The sequence below is a fragment of the Hyposmocoma kahamanoa genome, unplaced genomic scaffold (assembly GCF_003589595.1).
Source record: "Hyposmocoma kahamanoa isolate Upper Pololo Valley unplaced genomic scaffold, ASM358959v1 114, whole genome shotgun sequence".
Classification (NCBI taxonomy): domain Eukaryota; kingdom Metazoa; phylum Arthropoda; class Insecta; order Lepidoptera; family Cosmopterigidae; genus Hyposmocoma; species Hyposmocoma kahamanoa.
This window is the reverse complement of record NW_020653383.1, coordinates 2,917,014-2,935,741: the sequence shown is the minus strand read 5'-3', so window position 1 is coordinate 2,935,741 and position 18,728 is coordinate 2,917,014. Positions and strand designations below refer to the sequence as shown.

Here is an 18,728-nt window from a genome sequence, read left to right as displayed (position 1 = left end):
TGGTTGCTGGCGCGCGACTGCCGCCGTGACCGCCGCGCATGCGCGACGGCTGCACCGCACCACGCGTGCTGCACCCGCCCGCCCAGACGTGGCGGCGGCGGCGAGTAGCGCGTCTGCACTTGTGAGGATTCGCCAGTTTCGACAGTACAGGCAGAGCGAGGGTCATGCTGTGTATATTACACCTCGTACAAGTTGTCCATTTTCTCAAGGTGGTCAGGGATAGCCAGACGTATTGAAGCTAGAAGAAGTCTTTCGATATTAGCTGAAATTGCTAGTTCTTTTGTGCAAAAATTTGTTGTTTTAAGAAGTAGGTACAGTGAGACACAAAGATTATTGTATCAAGTGTACAAATTACATCTTGCGTCGTTTACATAGCGTTCGAATTCACAGTTTAAAATTGTGACAGTTTTTGGCTCAGGGTAAAGAATGTAGAGTTGGTCTGTGGGCACCTAAGATAACACCGAGGCATTTTTTCTTATTTATTTATTTAAACTTTACAACGTCTACAATACGCTGAAGTACAAAAGGCGGACTTAATGCCATAAGGCATTCTCTACCAATCGACTATTGGACCAAACAGAAAAAAAGCTACACTTAAAACAAGAAGAACAAAATACTATAAGCTAATAGTTATTTATGGTATAAAATAAATAATATAATAGAAACATACTTTGATATACAAACATAATAAACCTACTTATTATATTATAATAGTACATAACACGTACCCACAGTAACCTAAATTATACGCTCTCGCAAACAGATATTTTGAAAGATAATTTTGACCTGAGCTTGTCTTACATGGAGCGGGAGCGCGTCCCAAAGACGGATTGCGTGAAGGGTAAAAGAATTGGATAAAAAATCAGTGCGTTGAGAAGGAGTAGAGAGCTTAAGGTTACGGGAAGATCGAACTTCGCATCCCGGCAACAAATTCTTAAGAACCTGCGTTCACGGATGGGAAGCCAATTTAGATGACGACAAAAAGCAGCGATGTGGTGCTTAAGCAGACCAAAAACGAACCTAATGCAATTGTTAAGAAGACGATCGAAGGGTTAACAACAAACATGCCGAAGCTTTGGATCTTAATCTTTACTTACATGGTTTACGATGACACATTCAAATTTTACACATAATTAACCTAATGAAATAAGCTCTTCTAGATCTAAGTATTACTGAAGATTTATGGTGACACTAAGTCTACAGGGCATTTCTTCCTTCTCCTTTCGGTTGTTCAATAGCCACCTCGCTCATATGGTTGACAACAACATATGAATTGCAATTACTTAGTTTCTTTACTTCGCTGCGTATCAGTAATAGCAGATAGATATGGACAGCTGCAAGAAAAGAATACTTGATAGACACGGAGAATAAATACACATGGAGAATATTACTGGCGTGCTTACGATAAGAACAGTAAGTCAATATGTTTATTCAAACATACTTACTGTTATAAATATATATGTATATATAACATTTAGTGACATATATACTGCATATTAATAGACATATTTTGTAAAAGGAATTTTAAAATATCAGTGCACCTTACCAAAACTAGAGAAAGCGATGGTTAATTCTAAATAGGTGTCGCTCTCTAATAATACATTGTGGTAGAGACCCCAAACCACCAACAGGCAGACAAACGCGACTAGAGTTGTGCTTAGACTGTAGTAGTAAAACGCGTTCAGTAATATGCATAATTTCTGAAAATATAACTATATTATTAATTTCTGATTAATATAATGATGTCATATTAAAATAATATTAATTTAGTTTTTGTGAAATTACTCCGCTAGTTTGTTGTAATTATTAATACAAAGATCGAACACTAAGATATAGATAATAATAATAGTATATTCGTCAGTTACAACTGTAAGAATGTTAAGAGAAGCGTAGACTGTGTCAGATCGCTATGTAAAGCAGCCGATATTGTGGCTCTGCAGGAAACTTGGTTACTGCCAAATGACTTAACGTTTCTAGGAGACATCGACCGGGACTTCAGCTACAGTGGTAAATCAGCCGTGGACTTGACAGCAGGTATGTTACGAGGTCGGCCCCATGGAGGCGTAGCAATACTATGGCGGAGTAGTGTTTTTCGTAACGTAACAGTGATCAAGTGTGATAGCCAGCGTATTGTAGCAATAAAAGCTCAAACTTGTGACTTACGTGAAATTCTGATTTTATGCGTATATATGCCTACTGATCAGGTTGACAACTTTCCTCTTTTTGCGCAATGTTTAGGGGAATTGACGGCTATAATAGAAGACTTAAATATAGAAAATGTGTACATGTTAGGCGATTTTAATGCTCATCCGTCGGCCCCTTTCTGTGATGAACTATTTAGTTTCTGTTTGGAGAGGAAATGGGTTTGTGCGGACGTAGTAAAGCTCGGCCTGTCATCTAATACTCACACCTATGTCAGTGACGTACATGGTTGTAAGAGGTGGTTGGACCATTGTGTGGTGAGTGAGTCGGCTTTCCATACTGTTTTAGATATTAACGTCCTATATGACATTAGCTGGTCGGACCACTATCCATTGCAGGTAGTATGTGATTTAGGTTTAGTTAGAAATAAGATATTAGCCAGCAAAGATCAATGTAACAATAAAATAATTTGGGGTGTACGAAATCTAGAGGAAATTAATAAATACTATGAATGCTGTAATAATAAACTGAAGCTCGTACACTGTCCAGATGAATTTTACGAATGTGCCGATAAAATGTGTAACAATGTGAGTCATCGGCGTGTATTGGACAAGTTTTATAATAAAATTGTTACAATTCTTAGTCAGTCATCAGTGACTACTTGTACACGTAGGGTTAAGCATAATGTAAAGAATAGGTGTATACTAGGTTGGAATAAGCATGTGGCCGAGGCGCACCGACAAGCTAGGTTGGATTTTCAGATGTATGTCTTGTATGAAAAGCCTAGTTGCGGGCTCGTATACGATAGAATGTGTCTTAGTCGTAAAATATTCAAATCGAGACTAAAGTTTTGTCAACAACATCAAGAACAGATTCGGCTGGATTTACTGGCAGCCCAGCATTCAGCCAAAAGTACGAAACAGCTGAATGGTAAGGCAACTATACCTGTCAGTGTGGATGATACAAGTGACCCAAGGGAAATTGCTAATATTTTCAAACAACATTTCAAAGTAGAATCTCCATTAATTTCAATGAGTTCACTTTCGTTTAGTAAAGACTGTCATGTCGATCAACCCATATCAATTACTAGTGAAGACGTAAGACAGGCCATTAATAATATTATATGAAAAGAGGCAAGTCTCCAGGATTTGACAGTCTCAGCATAGAACATTTGAAATATGCAGGTCCTCATATAGATAGACTGTTATCCTTTTTCTATACTTTGTGTGTAAGGCACTCATACCTACCGTCGGAGCTGATGAAAACAGTGGTAGTGCCATTAGTAAAAAATGCCACGGGAGATATATCTGACAAATCCAACTACAGGCCGATCTCACTAGCTACAATAACAGCAAAAGTCTTGGACCGAATTCTTGATATGCATCTTAGTAAGAGTCTACAAGTACATGATGCTCAGTTTGGTTTTCGTGAAGGCTTATCAACCGAATGTGCTATTTTGACCGTCAAACACACCGTTGATTATTATGTAAAGAGAAAAACCCCCATATATGCATGTTTCTTAGATCTATCAAAAGCTTTTGACCTAGTCTCATATGATAAACTTTGGTCAAAGTTAAGCTCAGTAGGGGTTTCTCCGGAAGTCATAAAACTTTTTCAGTTTTGGTACAGTAATCAGAAAAACACTATAAAATGGGCAAATTTTCATTCTGATGAATACACATTAAATTGTGGTGTAAGACAAGGAGGATTGACCTCGCCGAGGCTATTTAATGTATATGTGAACAGTCTAATTGAGGAGCTGAGCAGCATGCAGGTCGGATGCCGAATAGATGGCGTCACTGTCAATAACATAAGCTATGCTGACGACATGGTGCTGCTCAGCCCTTCAATTGGAGGTCTTAGGAAGCTTTTACGTGTATGTGAAGCTTATGCTGTGGAGCACGGTTTGAAGTACAACGTTACAAAAAGCGAGTTTATGATTTTTAAAGGAAAGAACAAAGGTCCTGTTCATGTACCACCGCTGTTGCTAAACGGAATTACTATTAGACGTGTTCCACGGTTTAAGTATCTGGGACACATTTTGACTGAAGAATTGATGGATGATGAGGATATCGAGAGAGAGCGCAGGGCGTTGTCGGTTCGTGGGAACATGCTGGCACATAGATTCACTCGTTGTACTGTCAGTGTTAAACTGACTCTTTTCAAAGCGTATTGTCAGAGTTTTTACACGTGTGGTCTATGGGCCAGGTTCACAAAGCGGGCCTACGACTCTCTGCGAGTCCAGTACAACATCGTTTTCAGAGTTTTATTGAGGCTTCCCCGATTCTGTAGTGCTTCGGGCATGTTTGCCGATGCACACATGGACGACTTCTATCCGATTATACGAAAGAAGACCGCGTCTATTGTGCAGCGGATACGGGGAAGTGACAATGGAATTCTGAGGATGATAGCAGACAGGATGGACTCTGCTATCCTCAGCCGGTTTACATTGTTACATGTAAAAAAAAAAATAGTCCCTTAGTGGTGTAGAATGTCAAATTATTTCACTAACATAGTTTTTAAGTATTCTTGTTGCTAACATTCTATGGATTGATTGGTCTGAAAATAAAGGATTTTTATTTTATTTTTATTTTTTATTTTATTATTTTATTTATTTAAGAAAAATTCCTTCGATCTGGCAGGATTCGAACGTGGGTCTGTATGCCAATCTATGGCAAATGCTTTACCAACTGACACAGGTCAATAGATGAATTTCTGTATGAGTTTGTTACAGATCTTTGTATTTTTTTAGTGGTAAAGTCATTGACTTACAAATAAATGGACGACGGGTCTAATACAAAAACCACGAAAAAAATGTCCCAAGTCAACCTATTCGAAATTTAAATTGTAATGTCATCGCAGTATCGCGCTGTCAGTCGAACAAATGAAGACTAAAGCGGAGTTTGGCGCTCTGTATACGATTTTAGCGCCTTACAAGTGCGGACACTTTTAAGCGCGGACCCGACGTCCATATAATTGTAAGTCAATGGGTAAAGTAAAACTTTGAACCGATCAGTAGGTAGCACAACAATAATAATATTTTATTAAAATTATGGGTAATAGATTTGGACAAGAATTGTCACGTTGTAATAGTATAAATAAACCATAAATCTATTTGACTTATTAATCAATCTACCTGATTGATAAGGGCAACGGCCTTCAAAACTGGAATGCTTACGTTACTGCGTGGTGAAGATACTAACCTCGACGAATTCTTTCACTTACAAAGAGCTCTACTGCTACTAACGAGCCCAAAATCTTTCAAATACGTATTTTTTTATTCAAATAAATGATTTTTATTCTATTAGAGTACCTTAAAAAAAAAATTCGTCCTGCCATTCAAACTTGCATCGGTAATTACATTTTTATAGAAAATGGAACAAAAATGTAAATCGTACCCTTGGTATAGTAAATACGTCAAAACTGCTTTTATCACATGAAAGTCATAAAAATCAAAGTCATAGAATAATAAGAACTATATGAAACAAATATGCGAAATGTTATAACTCTCCTATTAAAAGCATAAAAAGTTATCGACTAATTTCGTACGTAGAACCTTTAAACCCATATTTATGACTATAACTAGTGGAGTAATTTAAAAAAAAATTGAAAATCAATTCAATAAAAATTTAATTACAATTAATAGTGACATCTCTAGCCAGGGCTGGTAACTGTAAAGGTGCCCAACTGGGCGACGAAATGCTTTCATAGATTTTTTATGCATGGTGCTACGGGTAAAAAGTCGTTGAAAAACTAAATACAAAGATCCGAAAACAAGCTCATAGAAAAATTCGTGAAGCCGCTGGTCCGTTCCATGACTTAGTTGGCATAGCGTCTGGTACGGTTTGCTAGAACACGTCGATTCGAATCCGGTCGGATCGATGGAATTTTTTCTAAGTGTTCGATCTTTGTATTAATAATTATAACAAACTAGTGAAAAAAGATATAGTTAAGATAATATATACAGGTAAGGTAAAAAAGACAATAAAAGCTTAAATACTTGAAAATAAATCTAGGATTTTTAAATTACATTAATAAAATCGGATCCTCGCGGCAAGGTGCTGAGTGGTGTAATTTCACAAAAGTAATTTCAATAAAAATTTAATATTAATGTTGTAAATCGTAATATTGTAAATCGATTACTGGTCCTCACCGATTAGTTCAAAAGATTACCTACCAACTGTACCAAGTCTGGTATCTATAGGAACGTTAAGTTGTATTTTTTAGGGATTCGTCAAACTGAATGTATATAATTATTCAGTTTGACGAATTTTACGTTGACTTATTGAATTTCTACGGTTTCTGAAATGAATCACCAAGTACCGGTTTCTAAGTTATGTAGTTTACTATTTGTTTTGTATGCTTTCAAATATAAATTACACTTATATTTAACTTATATCTACTATAATGACGGACATGAGAACAGAATTAATGTTTGAAAATACCAGTAGTACCTTATGAGCACCAATCACAAGCACTACACTGAAGATGATTTCAGCGGCATACACCAGAAAGAAAACCCAGAAAGGGGCAGGTATGGGTACTCCACGATGCATTCCTCCTAGCATTCTTTCGGATACAACGTAGAATATCGAGATAACCTAAAAATAACATAAACGTAGGTATTACATCATGGTAAAAGTTGTGCCTAATTATTCCCCTTCAATAAATGGACTCAGTTCACGGAAGTCTGACGGTAAACTTGGAAATCTGTTAATCGTTCAGAGTGGAACAGTCAAATGCATCATTAAAGTTGTGCCTGATTATTCTCCTCCAATAAATGGACTCTGCTGACAGGAGTCTGACGGTATAACTAGGAAATCTGTTAATCATTCAGAGTGGAACAATGAAATACTGCACATTTCCCAAACCCTCTCTTTGACGTTCAATTTCCGAATTTGAACTCAAATAATCATTATTTAATGAAGCAAATTACATTTGAAATAGTAACATTAATTAAACTCTACTGCTGATTCGTACGGCAGATTCCTCTGAAAATAATGAGAAAGAAACTCTGGGGTGTTTTTTTTTTATAATATCACGTGCCACTGCCACTGCGCCCGTCACCCTGAGACGTAAGTTGACAAGTCCCATGTGCCTGTAATTTCACCAGCGCCCTTGCCCTTCAGAACTGGAAGTAAGTAGACAGTAATGCTTACATTACTACTTGGCGGCAGAAATAGATAAGATGGCAGTACTTCCATTCTCCATTCTCTACTGCTAATTATATTATACATAGGTACTACTATAATTCTAATTTCTTATAGGAAATGAAACTATTTTTCCGGATTTAAATCGCGTATATTTGTTTTTTCAAACAAACCTGCACCTACATTAGTTAATGATTAGTAGCAATATTTCTATTTAACGGTGAAGGAAAACATGATGATTAAATTTAAGTTTCACAAGCCTTGAAAAACGTGTCAAATCCCCAAGTCACACTGTGCTAGCGTAACAAATTTTTAGTAGCAGTAAAAAAACTGATTATGAAATAAACCACAGATGAGATCGGTGCCCAGGATTGGGAAGTATGATCTGTTGATGATGACGATTTACTACGGACTTCTGTCATTGAATCGTTTCGTCTATGATCTCTTAAAATGTCAAAACAATTTTCAATTCCATGTAATTCCTTAAAATAACTATACTGTCGTTCTTATCATTATAAGCAACATAATCGATATTTTTAGCGAAACGAGATGTACAACCCCATGTAAGCCTTTTTAAATATCTTATTTAGTTATAGTTTTTTTAAGCAAAATCAGGAGACATGGACAATCTACAAAAAAATAAAATTTTTGGTGCCAATATATCGAGTTACCAAAATCCATTTTTTTTTGTAATACCAAGTGACGGGACGTGCGAGTCGTGCGCCTGATGGTAAACTACACGCCTGTCCATAACAGTTGCAGTGCTACTCAGACCATTACATCGCAAAGATATGAGGGGCACTGCCACTACGCCCATCACCCTGAGACATTAGTTGATAAGTCCCAAGCGCCTGTAATTTCACCAGCAGTTAGCAGTTAATGCGTTGTTTATGACAAGGAGGGTAGTATACCTACGCAGATTTGTAGAGAAATAACAAAAAGTAATAAGTACTCTGCAAACGTTATGAATAGTTGTTTGTATTAAGAAATAGGTTATTTATTATATATATATATATATATATATTGGGTGGTATTTTTAAACATTAAATCGATAAACTTACTTACCACATTTAGGTAACCAAGAATGATAATACCATATCGTAGTGGTACACAGAAACAAGCTCTTTTGAATACTGGAATTTCTATTAACATTTTTAAAGTTTGCAAATGCTTTGGTGTGCTAAAATTAGCCGAATATATAATATATCCGTATCAAATAAGAATAAGCAAATAAGAGTGTATTTTTGCTCTACGTTTTATGATACAAATGTATGTCGGTAACGCATTTACGTGTAAGTGTTCGACAGTACAAAAACAGGAGTTGCGTGTTTTTTAATTATTAAAAACTTTATATTATTTAATGCCGAGGAAATTGATTCACATTCGCTGGGAATACCTGTGCACTTAAGCCGGTTAGGGTAGCAAAAAATTAATTGAATCTTTTTCAAGGCACTTATTTACAGATAAAGTAATACTTTATGCACGAGTTTTACAAAGGAAAACCAAGTAAAGCCAATATGAAAGTAAACACAAAACACTGGGAATATATCTGTAAATGCAAAATGCAAAAGACGAAAGGTCAAACCAATTGCGTGGTTACACTTGAACTGTACCGTGATGACTACATACTGCTATATTCAGAGGATGAATTATCTTATTTACAAAATAAACCTTAACGACCGTTGTCGTCTCTTGTACCAGCCGAATTATTTGGATTACCGAGAAATAAATGACTCCTAGGTGCGATTTCTTGGGAGGAGTTACCTCCAAAGTTTGGTTTTCCTGTGCACCAATATATTGGTGACTCAGGGGCACCTTTTAAATTTGAGGCTCCGGAGCATTTTCCAAATCTATTTATCTTAAAATGCAACGCCAAAGAATATGCCTTTAGTTGTTTTTATTATTGATCGAACAAATACAAAAAAAATTCTTCTAACCGGCTGGAGTCGAAATTAAAAAAAAAAAATTGGTTCCAGTCCAGTCGGATCGAAAGAATTTTACTTAGTGTTTGTTGGATCTTTGTATCAATAATAATAAGAAAATAATGGATTATTTACACAAAAAATAGACGAATATCATAGTAGTAAAATAGGATATTTAATTAAATATAAATAAAGGAAGAATTGCCTTCAAAGTTACAAGTAATATTTATTATCACGTATAATTCTCAGTAACACATCGACACGGGAATAAAGGGATATGCCGTTTTGCGCGTTTTTTTTTCATATTTCGAATCAGCGCCTTCAAATCAACACAAGAATCAGAATTATTTCCGTCTTAACTATAACGTAATTTATTGTTCTGTTCATAAAACGACGAGGAATAAGAATATTTTTAAAACACTACCGGTAAGTCTAGATGAATAGTTGCGCGAATATGTACTGAAATTCAGCTACATATTTTCACAACAATTAGATTGTAAAATAAACTCCAATATTAAAATTGAATCTTCTGGGAAATAAAGGTGCAAACTATGTACTACGTGATGGCCGAGTAATGAAAAACAGCTTTGAAATGGTGGCATGTGGAAGTTACTTAAACCAGCTTCCAAAAGTGGTTCACGAATGAAGTCATAAAACACTTTACAAAATAATCTGGAATTTCATTTATTGCAAATTACATAATCTGGACATTCCAAGGATTCTCACGAAGCGTTACGGTTTTTTTACATTTATATAGCGACTATGGAGACGAATTCCCAACATTATGATTCTTTTCAAGGCGAAAGTGAATAGGCATTATTTAGGTGTGCATGCTCCATCGTCGACCTCATCGTCACTTCCAGTGCTTTTTAGTGCGTACTTTAATCGGGAATGCGTTATTATGTTTACATTTAATGATAATGTGGCAGTATCTTTACAATTGTATAGAGAATTCGCAACCTTGTTGTAAAAAGGCCACGTCTAGATACACCCAATGAACACTACGCCAACTATATTTTTTGGTAATTTTCTGTTATTTTTTGTAAACAGCCATATTTATTTACTAATATTATGCTGCCCGAATTTTGTGAAAAACATTTAAAGATACAAAAAACAAATTTCGATAAAAAACAAACGAATTTTGTGGAAAAATAAATAGAGAAACAAAAAACAACTGAACAAATCCAAAATCTAAGTTGGTGTAGTGTTCATTGGATCTTTTCAGTATAGAGGTTTATAAAGATTCATCGAACGAATTTTATCGATAACTTTTTAATGGTGAAATAGGGGAGTTGTAAAATTTCACATACTTTTACATAATTTGTTTCACGTAATTCATATTATTTTTATAACTCATGAGATAAATTCACTTTTGACATATGGCTTTGTCAAGATTACGAATTACAATATAACAAGCGGCAGCCTAATCACGAAACCATGTAAATAATTACTGCAGAGAGCGATGGAGCGGTCGAGTCTGACCCGTGCTATGGCCATCACCCCCCTGGGAATTATCACCTGGAACCTTTTCACCTCTGTAGTGTAATAAAAAAGGAGAATTTGTGAGTGAACCACACCCCACTGCGACATGTTCGATACAAAGAATTATGCACGCCTTTGAGAGCGTTAGAGCGCAGAGGGACGCGTTAGTTTATTTAAAAATATAGCATAGTTGAACTTCGTGTTTGCAGTTAATGCGTGCAGTCGTGATCGATTGCATACAATCGAGACTTCAACTGCATGTAGTCGAGATTTCAACCGCAACCGGCGGCTGCGAAATCGATGTGAACGAAAGTCCGAGAATCATAAGCAACAATTGACATGGATACGTCGTGACATCGATAATCAAAAATAAAGAATATTTCTGGACTTTATATTCTATGACTAGCCTAAAATTTTTATTATTTTTTATTATTATTTAATAGGTTATTAAATTGTCTCTAACGATTGCGTAAGGTACTCATTTGTATACAAAATGTTACTCCTTCCTGTGAGCGCCAGGTCTGTACAATTTGCAATGTAAAATTGTTAAATATTTCAAGCACACCCTAGCGCCAATAGCACAGTAAACTGATGGTTTGGACCCACGTGCCGCAGGATATATATGGGCCCTGGTCCGGGCCATACTTCTGCACCCGCCATCGCCAGGCGGTGCGGTGGTGAATCGCACCGCTGCAGTCGTGCGGCTTCGCCAGTTTCAAGGTTGAAAACGTTGTAAAAAGATATGAAGATAAGGTTCAATTTACTGTTCAGTGTTGCTGTCATAAATATCATTGAGAATTCCCTCTAAGTCTTTGAGAAACAATTCATTTTTGGTACTACTTCCGGCTCTTTACTTTATTTACAGGAAAAACGAGATTAGGTGGCGTGCAAGCAATAATTTGAATAATCTATGCTGTGCCGGCTTTACCTACGATTTCCGCTCCAAACGCCGATCGCTCATCCTACCCTAAGAAGATCGAGGATCCTAAGTAATCCATTTTGATCGCGTGCCTACTTGAGGGCGCCAGGGTACCGATGCGCCCGGGCCACACTAAGGCTCAACTCACACAGGCGCAGAGTCGAAGCCTCGCGTCGCGTCCAGTTTTGCAACTACAACGCAGGGCGACGTGCGCCGTTCGCTGCATTCGCGCGACCGGATCACAGTGTTTTCGGCGTCAGACGCCTCACTGCGCGCAAGGAACGCACATAGACGCGCGAAACCGCTCGACTTTAACCAAGCGTCAACGCGCGGAGGAGCTTGATTACGCATTTGCATAACACAAATTGTTACCTTAATAATGGGAAAATACACATGAATATGCTATAGTGTGAGTTAAGCCTAAATGTAAGTCTATGTAATGCTTTTGATACTAGTATGTTGTCGACCAGAGTCTATGGGATATCTTTGACTCATAGTGAGGCTTACAACTGCGGTTTTGTCTTTTTATGTAATAGTTAAATTGTGTACCAAGGTTATGTTTCTATTTTTTAAAGTTTTTATTTCTTCTGGTGAGGATTGGTAATTGGCTTCAGTTGTTATTATTATCATTATTATTTCATTTTGTTTTAAGCTTTTAGGTCTATTACATAAATTTAAAAAATTCAAGTGTCCAAATTCTTGGTTAAAAATTGTACCTTCCTTCATTTGTGTAGTGTTCAAATCTGATGTTCAAAATGGTGACAGTGTTCTGACACTGTTCAGCTTAGTGGCTAGTTATATCTAGTTTGAGTAATTAAAAAAGTAGAAAATTTATATTGATACAAACATCAAATAAACACAAACAAAAATTCCTTCGATCCGGCTTGACTCGAACCAGTGAGTATGGTGACATATCGGGGCTATCGCTATCTTAACCTTATAAATCAGACGTTATATGTATGTATATGATGCATTTCGACGTTGAAAACATAAACATATTATTGTCTTTGTTTAACTATTGCGTGCCGTCTTAAGCCAAAAGAGATATCATTACACTGGTCTGTGTCAAACATGGGAATCGAAAATACGTAACGTCATCTTAAATGCCATTGCCAGTGTCCATTTCGCAGTACATGAGGTACATGATACGACTGTCAAAGGGAAGTACATCAAATGTCAAAGCAAATGTTTTTCAAAGTGTTTTATTGAATTATTCGCATGTATTGTAATAAAATGGACAAAAATATTGACAGTGAGAACAACTAAGTATTAATAAAAATTCGTCGCTGCAGCATTACGGGATGTGGCATTTGAAAAAGCGAAGATCGACCGAATGTAACATTATACAGTCACGTGTTATTTTTCTGTCTATTAATCACACAAAAGCCCAAATATCTCATGTAATTAGACATATTTAAGTAGTTTATTCATAAATCTTGCCAAATTTTGTTTTGGTTTCTTCAGATTGCTTGTTTGTTTGCATATTTTGATGATTGTTGTTAACTATTATTTTTGAGATAGTGTTGTTCTTGGAAGCGTACATATTATCGATATTCTGTTATTAAAACAATTCACTACGAGGTTTTTATTATTTTATTATTAGTGTTTTTACTATTTCAAGTTTACCAACAAATCAAAAAAGAAAAAAGAATGCTTAGGAATCATACCGCCGTATAATAGTGCCGAATATAAACATTGAATCAAAGACCATTTTCATTTATTCGCTTCATTTTGAAGAGTCAAATTTTAACATAACTTTGAATATAACTAGATTACATGATAATGCAATTCCATCATTTGGTTTATTGGTAAATATTTTTATATTTAAATTAGATTAAACAAGACCCATTTACTACACATTCTCAGTTCCTGAAAACAAAATTATCCACTCGTTTCCGACTTTTTCCCACTGACAACTCCGACTACTAAAAATTCTTATTTTATAAAGCCAGCAATACAATGACCATGTTGGTCCAACGTTGCCGGGTGAAGGCCAATACCAACGTATAGACAGCCTATTTGCCTTGCCTTGCCATCATTCGATGTCACTCGCCTAGCTGACCGAGTGAAGGCGAGCGCTAACATGTTCGTTTGACGTGGCTTGTCCCAACTCGTAGACGCTCGTGACTACTTGTCTCACTTCGGAGAAATGTTGATTTTTCTGTACAAATCAAAGGCGCTCGGCCAATAGTAGTCAATTGACATTGTATAATAAAATCAAAAAAATTGACATTTGCACGCTATTTAATATATGCGAAACATGTTTATACTAACACTGTATCTTGGTACATCACCATGTTTTAAACAAATTAACGTATGATAATAATATTATTGTTGATAATATTACTATTTTCATTTATTTCCAAAATTAAATGGAAGTATTAAAGATTCACTTAAATCAGTCAACGATATTAATTCTATACCAATGCATAAATAATAATTACAAAAAAGCTTACCCTATTTGGAATCTGTCTATGAAAATATGATGAAATGTATAGGAGGTAAATTTCAAAGTTTTCTCTTTTTTATATACTCTCAAATTAATTTTTTTCTGAGCAAATTCACTTTTCGTAATATTTCAGTATTTGACAACGCAAAACAATAAATTCAAAATTTTATGTGACATTACCGGATATTCCCATATAACCTAAAGTATTCCCAAATGGAATATAGATCTACTTTAATTAAATGTTTGCATGTCGATAATGACTTATCGGTAGATTATGATACGACACTAAAGAAATCCGCCATTTGTTCGTTCAATTTTTATTTAGGTATGCATGTTCATTACGCAGTTAGGGCACCTCCTTTCTTTTTTTTCCATCCTCTAAGATCTCAACTGAGCTACGGAGTACGAAGTTAGCAGACCTTTCGAATTTGTCTATGTGTTGGTAATAAAAAAAATTAAGATATTCAATAAAATAAATAAAAGCAGTACAAATTTTATTTATACAATTAATTTATACAGAAAACTTTGCTCGATCCAAGATCACTTAAGGCAAAATTAATAAATCTACAGGGGATTTCGTCCTTCTCCCATCGGTTGTTCAATAACCACCTCGCTCGTGTGGTTGACGATAGTATATGAGTTGCAATTACGTAGTTTCTTCACTTCGCTGCGTATCAGCAATAACAGATAGATATTGACAGCTGCAAGAAAAAAAACTTTGATAGACTTGGACAATAAACACAAACAGAGAATATTACTCAAAAACAGAATATCGTACTAGATCACCAGCAGTAGAATTGTAGGTACGTTTGTACAGTACTTAATGTATGTAGTATCTACAGAGCTATTATAAAAGAGTATTAAATTATGAGCGACTCTTACCAAAACTAGAAAAGATGAAGGCTAAATGTATAAGGCCGTGCTTGTCTAAGAAATTGCCACATTGGTGGCAAGAAGACCACACCACAAACAGGCAGACAAACGCGGCTAGACTTGTGCTTAAGTTGTAGTAGTAAAACACATTCAGTAAGGTGTGTATTTTCTGAAAACATAATTATTGGCTGATAATAATGAAAATTAACCATGAGCTTTTCGGTGAAGGAAAATCGTGAAGAAACCTGCATGCATCCGCAAAACATGAAGCTGCAGACCTTTGAGCACTGCCGTAAAGCTGGAGTGTGCGAGAGAATTGCACAATTTAATTCGGCGTTATATAGGTGAGCTTGCTCCAACTATTTCCATCAGATGGATTTAATTAAAAAATGCAATTTTAATGATGTGTGTGAAGTTCCCAAGCAGCATTGGGCCCTACACCTTCCTAAACCTATACCTTCAGAGGTACTGGTTAGAGGACTGTAGTTCAGCAGACTACGGTCTAAGCCCTCTCATTATAAGAGAAGGCTCAGCAGTGAGATTATAGTATATGCTAACTATTATTATGATTGTATTATTTATTTGTAAACGACCTGATATCTCTGAGTACGTTAATTAAATCATTAAAACCATCTTTTATTTTATATACGGCGAAAAAATTTCAACTTGCATACATAGTTTATAGTTCGTTTTTATCTTGGCTTTGTAATTTGTCAGCTGTTAAATCGTTTCTGCGAGAAGTCATAAACAATATATGAAATTAAAAGGTCGTTGAACAAAATTTAATTGTTTAAATAACAGGAATGCATGCCAACTTAATAAAATAGTATAAGCCGAGATTTTTTTTATAATATCAAGTGACGGGACGAACAAGTCGTGCGCCTGGTGATAAGCCATACACCCATCCATTTTTCCATCCATCCACAGTTGCAGTGCCATTCAGAGTTTTAAATCGCAAGGTTTTTAAAGGCACTGCCACTGTGCCCGTCACCCTGAGACATAAGTTGACAAGACCCATGTACCCGTAATTTCACCAACACCCTTACCCTTCTAAACCGGAACACAGTAATGCTCACATAACTGCTTGGCGGCAGAAATAGGTAAGGTGGCAGTACTACCCTTGACGAACTCTTTCACAAGAAGCTCTACTGCTACTATAAGCCGAGATATATTGACTACGCCGTGTAAATTGAAAACTGTTGCTTCCCTATCGATTATTCTGAAAGACTACCATACCATATTCCATCTAGTCTGGTTGAACACCAGACTAGATGGAATTCGATCCATAATTTGCTTTTCAACTAGTAGGATTTTTCAAACTCAGATGAGTACGTATTTGTTTTGTGTTTTACTAAGACTTAAAAAATTAAATGTTTCATATAATAATAACAATGATCTCAAACTAATTCCCCGTCTATGAGTACCAGAGCAATGGTATTCAGCCCGGAGTCCATCCAGACCGGAACCAACTTCGAACAGATTATTTCCCAAATTGATCCTACCGGGAATCGAACCCACAGCTTCCTTATACAGTGGTAAAGTGACAAGTCAAAACAAAAATAATAAATAAGACTATTAAGTTCTTAGGTTTTCGAGCTTGTTACACATATAGCTAATGAAACTAAATTTTAGGATCTAAATAAAATATTTTGTAAAACGTGTATAGTGTGAATTGGAACGTTCTTTGAAAAATTAATAATATTCAACTATTAGTGGAATTAAATACTTTACAGTGAATGACTTAGTGGGATATGTATAAGTATAGTGCCGCTGTTAGTTCAAATTGGACGAGATTGGTTTACTTCAGCTATTTTCACAGTTTAATGACATACGGCATTTTGCTTTGGAGTAGTGCCGCTGTCCTGCAGAAACGTGTGGCTTGGGCAATTTACAATCTGGGTTCCAAAGTTTCTTTGAGAGATTAACATAAATATTATTTATGTTAAGAAAAATACTAATGTTTTCATGAAAAATAGTGACAGATAGGTATAACATTAATACGAGTGGTAAAAATAAACTATATTAACTGTTCTTGACAGTCGTCTTCATAAAGTCTCAAATTCTTTTAAGGGGTAATGTATACGCTTCTATAATAAGATTCCTATTGATATTCAAAATTTGCCATTTACGAGGCTTAAAACTATTGTGAAATGAAAACTTTATACTAAAGGTTATTATACAACTTCTGCGGACTTGGATGACAAAAATCCGTGGTAGTGACCCGTTTAGCTCTTTTAGGTATTCTCGATCTAAGATGTTTAAAATAAGTATTGTAATGATAAATGTATTCAAATGTACAAAGAGTAACTTTCTTGCTCATATTTTTCAGGAGAATCTACCTTACGAATGAGCAGTCGAGTCTCATGAGTGTGACGATTTCGAGTGTAATTTGCTTACGAATGAAATAAAGATTATTTGATTTTGACTTTGACACTTCTAACGAAAACTTAAAGCGGAGAAAATAATGTATAAAATTCCATACGTTATCTACCTCGGAAAAAATAAAAGTAGTGACAGATCGTCCATTTTTTTACTGATCACGGCAAGTATATTTAACTATTATAATGCAAAATGCGACCTTTCATCAAACGGCGGCAGTATGACTTTTTAATAAAAAACGACCATAAAAGTTCGTGAAATTAAATCTACCTATTTGCCAAGTTCTGTTGAAATCGGCTACAGGAAAGTGAGTGGAATCCATCACCGAATTTGCTACCCTTCATCATCATCAAGCAGCCTCTACTCCATCCGTCTTCGGATATACGCCTCCTTCATATCTCCTCATTTATGTCACTCCCGCGCTACATGCATCCAGTTCCGTCCCGCCAAAATTTTAATGTCATCCACCCAACGAAGTGGCGGACGACCACTGCGGCGCGTGTTGGCCCATGGTCACCACTCCATGATCCTCCTGGTCCACCGATTTGGATCCATCCTAGCCATGTGTCTTGCCCATTTCCATTTCATTTTATTCATTTGCCGACTTTAGAGGTGAAATATTTTCTTCGAATTTGCCCTATAACCCAATTCCAACAAAAAAAGTATCATCGAAACCCGTTCAGAAATATATAAGAGTAATCGCGTAAAAACCATACAAACAAATAAAATATAGTCGTGTTGAAAACCTCCTTTTTTTGAAGTCTTTTTGGAACTTTTGTAACTATAGTGAAAAATAGAGCCGTTTGCATTAATATTAGGCATAACAGCTTGATGACTTTACTTCAACTTAGTGCTTAAATTCTCTTTGTTTACTTCAGTCAGCCGTGATCATGGGATCTGTGCAGGGCCCGAAAAGTTATATTGTTTGAAAAATAAATGTACGTGATTAGGATCCAAAAAAATACTTTCAATTTCTATAAGATCTTTAAGTTCTTTAGACCTCGTTTTCGTCAGAAGTACTTCTACAAAAATCATTTTCTTCGTCTACTGAAATCCTTAAACTGTTCCCTTAAATCCACTTAACTAAATTATATGTCCTACACTCTATGTACCACTTAACAACTAATATTTCAAAGTGCCTACACAGTGAACAGTATTTCATGTGCAATTAACATTTCTCACCTTATGAGCACCAATCAAAAGCACCACACTGAAGACGATATCAGCCGAATACAACAGAAAAAGAAACCACAAAGGGGCAGTTATCGGTACGCCCCGATGTAACCCCACCTCCAGCGATATTGGAGACGATTCCGAGTGGTAGTAAAAGCGTCCTTCAAGGCTAATGTAGAATATTGCGAAACTCTGGAAACAATATCAAAAAATAATGTATTTAAGTAAATATGGTTATT

The 18,728-nt window shown here is 35.9% G+C and overlaps 2 protein-coding genes across 2 annotated transcripts in view; both read right to left on the bottom strand.

The window, feature by feature from the left end:
• Nucleotides 1-159: 159 nt before the first annotated feature.
• LOC113239699 lies at nucleotides 160-8,607 on the bottom strand. Its single transcript, XM_026476787.1, has 5 exons — nucleotides 8,358-8,607; nucleotides 6,597-6,743; nucleotides 1,547-1,700; nucleotides 1,098-1,334; nucleotides 160-238 (listed from the first exon to the last, which is right to left on the bottom strand). The coding sequence occupies exons 1-4, from the start codon at nucleotides 8,442-8,444 to the stop codon at nucleotides 1,198-1,200; spliced, it is 525 nt and encodes a 174-aa protein (XP_026332572.1). The 5' UTR covers nucleotides 8,445-8,607; the 3' UTR covers nucleotides 160-238; nucleotides 1,098-1,197.
• A 6,011-nt stretch (nucleotides 8,608-14,618) lies between these two features.
• The window catches only part of LOC113239680, a 4,818-nt gene continuing 708 nt past the window's right edge, over nucleotides 14,619-18,728 (bottom strand). Inside the window, exons 2-4 of the mRNA XM_026476762.1 lie at nucleotides 18,499-18,681; nucleotides 14,947-15,106; nucleotides 14,619-14,765 (exon numbers count right to left, since the gene is read on the bottom strand). Of these exons, the coding sequence (XP_026332547.1) occupies nucleotides 14,629-14,765; nucleotides 14,947-15,106; nucleotides 18,499-18,681 (480 nt within the window). The 3' untranslated portion in view covers nucleotides 14,619-14,628. The remainder of the gene's footprint in view (nucleotides 14,766-14,946; nucleotides 15,107-18,498; nucleotides 18,682-18,728) is intronic.

Bases quoted from the DNA above. Each gene is read 5' to 3' on its own strand.
- LOC113239699 (XM_026476787.1), bottom strand. From the start codon at position 8,444: ATGTTAATAGAAATTCCAGTATTCAAAAGAGCTTGTTTCTGTGTACCA. The intron at 1,701-6,596 runs GTACTACTGGTA...TTATATTTTCAG, and splicing joins TTGTGATTGGTGCTCATAAG to AAATTATGCATATTACTGAA. The intron at 1,335-1,546 runs GTAAGGTGCACT...CTTTTCTTGCAG, and splicing joins CATCGCTTTCTCTAGTTTTG to CTGTCCATATCTATCTGCTA.